The sequence below is a fragment of the Etheostoma cragini genome, chromosome 12, assembly GCF_013103735.1.
Source record: "Etheostoma cragini isolate CJK2018 chromosome 12, CSU_Ecrag_1.0, whole genome shotgun sequence".
NCBI lineage: Eukaryota > Metazoa > Chordata > Actinopteri > Perciformes > Percidae > Etheostoma > Etheostoma cragini.
In genome coordinates, this window is record NC_048418.1 from 896,191 (window position 1) to 901,890 (window position 5,700).

At 41.1% G+C, this 5,700-nt stretch overlaps 1 protein-coding gene across 1 annotated transcript in view; it reads left to right on the top strand.

Moving 5' to 3' along the window:
- Positions 1 to 4,673, top strand: part of LOC117954584 — a 7,630-nt gene extending 2,957 nt beyond the window's left edge. Inside the window, exons 2-4 of the mRNA XM_034888495.1 lie at positions 258 to 367; positions 480 to 4,214; positions 4,268 to 4,673. Of these exons, the coding sequence (XP_034744386.1) occupies positions 271 to 367; positions 480 to 4,189 (3,807 nt within the window). The 5' untranslated portion in view covers positions 258 to 270 and the 3' untranslated portion in view covers positions 4,190 to 4,214; positions 4,268 to 4,673. The remainder of the gene's footprint in view (positions 1 to 257; positions 368 to 479; positions 4,215 to 4,267) is intronic.
- The last annotated feature ends 1,027 nt before the right edge of the window (positions 4,674 to 5,700 follow it).

The window sequence follows — 5,700 nt, forward strand, 5'->3', positions numbered from 1 at the left end:
TAACCGGGTCACAAATGACCCGAACACCACAAAAGTCATTTTTTTCACCAGAGCACTTTATAATTTAGTAAAAAAAAAGTCCCTGACAAAGTCAAAACGTTTCAACTCAAAAAACAAATGTATGAAGTGCTTTTATGCATGTTAAAACTCAAAACGGGTCCATCGGGACCCTAACACCATAGGAAGGTTAAAGAAACTATACAAGACGTCAGAAAAGCTGATGAGCCATAATCTAACATACTTTCTTTTTTTTCTAGTCTAGACTAAGGGATGGCTGAAGCCAGCAGAACAATAGAGGTGGCTGCACTCGGCCGGCCATTCAGCCTCGGGATGCTATACGACTGCCGCCAAGATTCACTCGTCCCTGGTAAGGATCCACATGCAAAGACATTAAATGTAACTGAATGACAAAACTCTAAACCAAGCTTATATCATGCACTAAAAGAAAGTATAACTTCCTTTTAATTCTTTTCTGGCAGGCATGACACTGTGGGACTGTGATGACTTGGAAAAAAATACAAGAGAAAGACCACAACACAACAGTGAATTTGAGATAGTTGCTTCTGAATCAATTGAGGATAAATCCTCAGCGCTAACAGTTGAAGCCTCTCTAAAAGCAAGTTTTTTAGGGGGACTTGTTGAGGTTGAAGGATCGGCCAAATACCTGAATGATCATAAGACTTCCAAAAATCAGGCCAGAGTAACTCTGAAGTACAAAGCTACCACAAAGTTTCGGGAACTGTCGATGAATCACCTCGGAAGAGGCAATGTGAAGCATCCAGATGTCTTTGACAAAGGATTAGCAACACATGTAGTCACAGGTGTCCTTTATGGGGCACAAGCCTTCTTTGTCTTTGACCGTGATGTCTCTGACAAGGAAGATCATCAAGACATTCAGGGCAACTTGAAGGTGATGATAAAGAAGATTCCCTGCTTTGCAATTGAGGGTGAAGGTTCGCTGAAAATGGAAGACAAGGACAAAGAACATGTTGACACATTCTCCTGCAGATTCTTTGGAGACTTTTCAATTCAGAAATCTCCTACATCCTTTCAGGATGCAGTAGAAGTCTACCAAAGCCTCCCAAAATTGTTGGGAGCCAACGGAGAAAACGCCGTACCAATGAAGGTCTGGCTGTTGCCCCTGACAAGTTTAGATTCTAATGCTGCCAAACTTGTCCGTCAGATAAGTATAAGATTAGTTCAAGATTCACAGAGTGTCCTGGAGGATGTTGGTGAGGTGGAAATGAGGTGCAATGATGCACTGAGGACCACCACTGCTCAGCAGTTCCCACAGATTGGCAAAAAGATTAAAGGTTTTAAAGAAATGTCCTGTGAGTTCAAGCTGGAATTCCAACGAATCTTGGCAAAGAAACTACCGTCAATCCGAGGAGGAGGAGAAGAGGAGGCTGGGCTCGCAGAGATCCTGAAGAGGAGACATTCTTCTCCTTTCAACAGCAAAAACCTGCACGAGTGGATGGACTGTAAAGAGAGAGAAATCTGCATGTTAAAGTCTTTCACCAACATGATGACCAACACCAAGATTGTCCCTTCTCCAAATGGTCTTCATGAGGAAATTCTCAGTGCTAAACATGCTGTGTGTTTTGTTTTCACCTCACTTGGAAGTGATGAACCGTACCTCTCAGCTTTATTGAACTACTTAAAACAAACACCAGAAAACCCTCAAGGTGCACATACCCAAGATGTAGAGAAAGAACAATGGTACCTTTCAAAGAAAGTAGCTGATTCATTGCGGAACAAAGCAAAGCTCTTTAGTGACTTTGCAGAGGCCAACAAAGAGAACAAGACCATTAAGTTCCTGACAGTAGGTTCAACAAATGAGACACACAAAGGTTCAAGCATCTACCTTTATAAAGATGGCTTTTCTGTCAGTGAGGACTTTGAGCCGCCATCAAAGCCTGAAACAGTGGCAGTAAGTGATATAAACCACAACAGTGTGACGCTGAGAATCTCTCCACCCAGATTTGGAGCAGAGGACATCACCTCCTACTCTGTGGAGTACTGTGTCAGTGGAGAGAAGGGATGGAAACAGAAGACAGCATCAAAAGCTGAAGAAGTCTCAGTGAGCGATCTGAGTCCTAACACAGAGTATATGTTCAGATGTAGAGCAGTGACCTCAGTAGGTGTTGGGCCAGCCAATGAAGTCCCTGGTTCCACTAAAACGTTACCTTGCAGCCCTCCTGGAAAATCTGAAGTTGAACCAAATTCAAGTGAGATATCAGTTAGCTGGGAGAAACCTGCTGAGCTTGGACAAGATGTGCACATTTTGAGCTACATCGTGGAGTTTGCCAAAACAGACAACAGGGTTAAAGAGGAAGATCTCAAATGGAAGGAAATGATGGCAGGAGCTGAAAAGGCGATCATATCAGGGCTTCAGTCAGAGACAGAATATGTTGTCAGAGTCAGATGTGATTGTGGTGTATCTGGCAGAAGCAAAGAAAGCATCTCTGTTAATGTCCGCACAACAAAACGTGAATTTGCACGCCTTGCCGATTTTCTCAAACATATTAGCAAGAGAATAAATTCTGAATCTCCATCAGTTTACAAACTGCCTTTGGAAGAAGAAGATATGGATGTCGATGGATGCCGGAGGTATAACCTTGGCAAAGAAAGCATGAGACAAAATCGCACAATAATGCTTCTCGGAGCAACTGGATCAGGAAAGTCCACTCTTATCAATGGAATGATCAACTACATTGTTGGTATAGAGTGGAAGGACAATTTCAGATTTCAATTAATCAAGGAGGATCAGACGAGATCCCAATCTGAAAGTCAGACATCTAAAGCCACTGTGTACAAAATCAACTACCAAGAGGGGTTTAAAGTCCCCTTCTCTCTGACCATTGTGGACACTCCAGGGTTTGGGGACACAAGAGGAATAGGCAGAGACAGGGAGATCACAGAGCAAATCAGGAGGCTTTTTACCTCTGCTAATGGGGTAAGTGAGATTGATGCAGTGTGTTTTGTTACCCAGGCCTCTCTTGCACGACTAACAGCAACGCAACGATATGTGTTTGACTCGGTACTCTCCATTTTTGGCAAAGATGTGGCAGAGAACATTCAGATGCTGGTGACTTTTGCAGATGGCAAGCAGCCACCCGTTCTGGAGGCAATAAGCGCCTCTGGGGTTCCATGTCCAAAAAATGATATAGGGCTTCCAGTTCACTTCAAGTTCAACAACTCTGCAGTGTTTGCAGATAACAGAAGCAGCAGTGACAGGGCCTGTGATGGGGAATCTGATGAGGATGATGCCAACTTTGATGAAATGTTTTGGAACATGGGTGCCAAAAGTATGGAGAAGTTCTTCACTGCTTTGAAAAAAATAACGACCAAAAGCTTGCTCATGACCCAAGAGGTTTTAAAAGAGCGAAAGCATCTTGAAACAGCAGTTGAAGGTTTGCAACCGCAAGTTAAAGCTGGATTAGCAAAACTTGAAGAAATAAGGATAACCAAAGAAAAGATTAAAGAGCATGAAACAGCCATGACTTCAAATGAAAACTTTGAGATTGAGGTGGATGTTATTAAGCCAGTCAAAAAACAGCTCACAAAGAAAGGAGAGTACATTACCAACTGCCAGAAGTGTTCAATAACATGCCACTATCCGTGTGCGATAGCAGATGATGACCAAAAACATGGCTGTGCATCAATGGATAGGACAGGGAGGTGCACTGTCTGCCCTGGTAAATGCATCTGGAATGTGCATTTCAACCAAACATACAGCTGGGAGTATGTTAGAGTAAAAGAGAAGCAGACACTGCTGGAGCTAAAAGACAAGTACAAAAAAGCTACACAAGAAAAGATGACTGTTCAGGAATTGATTGAGAGGCAAGAGGAAGAGATTGTTCACCTGCAAGACATGATCGTTTCCCTCATGGATCAGTCGGCTCAATCTATAACTCGTCTGCAAGAGATCGCCCTGAGGCCTAACCCTCTGACCACTCCAGAGTACATCGACATGCTAATTGAGGGAGAAAAGTCGGAGGCAAAAGAAGGTTACACGGCACGAATTCAGTCTTTGGAGGCAATGAAGGAAAAGGCAAAAATCATCTCCAGAGTAGCTAAACGAGACAAACTCACAAAAACAGAAGAAGAATTGTCTGAAGAAAAACAGGAGAGAAAAGAAAAGAGAGGTTTCTTAAAGAGAGTTATCAATTTCTTTTGGTATCAATGAAAAACATGCCATGGCTGCAGCCATGTGTTAATAAATCCATCCATCCATCTTCATCCGCTTATCCGGTATTGGGTCGCTTGTTAATATAAACCAGAACAAAAGTGAGTTAATGGTTGAAAAATAAGTAAAAAAGAGCTGAGCAATTGTAAGAGCATTGATATGTTGTTCTTAACATTATGTGTACATTTTCTGTTATGATGTATCATATCTGTTAGGTATATGCTATCATTATGTAAGTTATCATGCTAAAGTTAGCATGATATACGTCATGTTAGCACTTCAGATTTGGCTACATTGAATGTGTAACATATGCGGACCGTTAGTGGAGCGTACGTGCCGCAGAATTTATCCTTAACCGACTTCACCTTCTGCACATACGGCGTAGGATTGTGAGTCACAGGCGAGACGGAGACCTTTTGCTTTAGGATCGTTGTTCCTTCAGTTTTTGAAGCCGGCAAAGCGCTGTGAAACATCCGTCTACTGCCAGCTGTTCACAGAGGGAGCAGGGCAGGGAAACAAGAAATTGAAATCAAAATCAAAATCAAACTGCCAATTCTCGCATTCATAGTCATTACGTTGTTTCCTGTATGTCGGTAGTTTAACCCTCGTGTTGTCCTTGGGTCAAATTGACCTGTTTCAAAGTATATTAAATCTGAAAAATGGATTTCTTTCAACCAAATTACCCCCAAAAAACATGGATCATTCCATATAACATTCTTCAGGTAAAAGTAATTAATCTTATAGCATTTAAATTCTTATTTTTAATGGTTTCAAAACAGTATCCGGACAAAACTTTGACATCTACCCATCTGAGATCCACTCAACATCCTCTGATCTTCACTATTAATCAAAATAATTCATAATTTCTCTGTTTTTAACTAAAAACGTATGTATAATTTGATATAAATGAGGTTTGTTGACCATGAATTCCAAGAATAAGAATAATAAAACCTGTTATTAAACCAGCAGAGGTTTTAAAAAAAAGCACCAAAAGCTGGAAATAAATCAGAAAAAGCGACAAAAACATCAGAATTTTGCCCTGGAGTGACAAGTTGATGGTTAACGGGAAGATAACACAGGTTAATTTAAAAGACATGTAGACACTTTATGATCCTTTTCACACACCTGGTGTAAAAAAAATGGAAAACTGTGCGGTTTTGACCCTTGTAGAGCCGATCTCCAGAGCATACGCGCTGCTCTCTGTACGGTGTCGACAGTTTCATTGATTATATGATATATGATTATAGTGGAAGCGTGGCTTTGGACCGTCCGCTTCGTGTACGTTACTCGTGCAACGCCGCCGACCCCTTACACTTTAGTTAAGCGTACTGTTTTGAATTCTCGCTAACTTTTTGTGATGAAAAAACTTTTTAAATAACTTTTTTTTTGCCAGCTGGTGGCACTAGATTAAAGAAATTTTTTGTTCGGTTGAAAAGAATGAATTGTCAAAATTTCATGACAAAGTTTTTTTTTTTTTTTTAATGGTTAAGAATTTAAGAGGACTGTTGTCA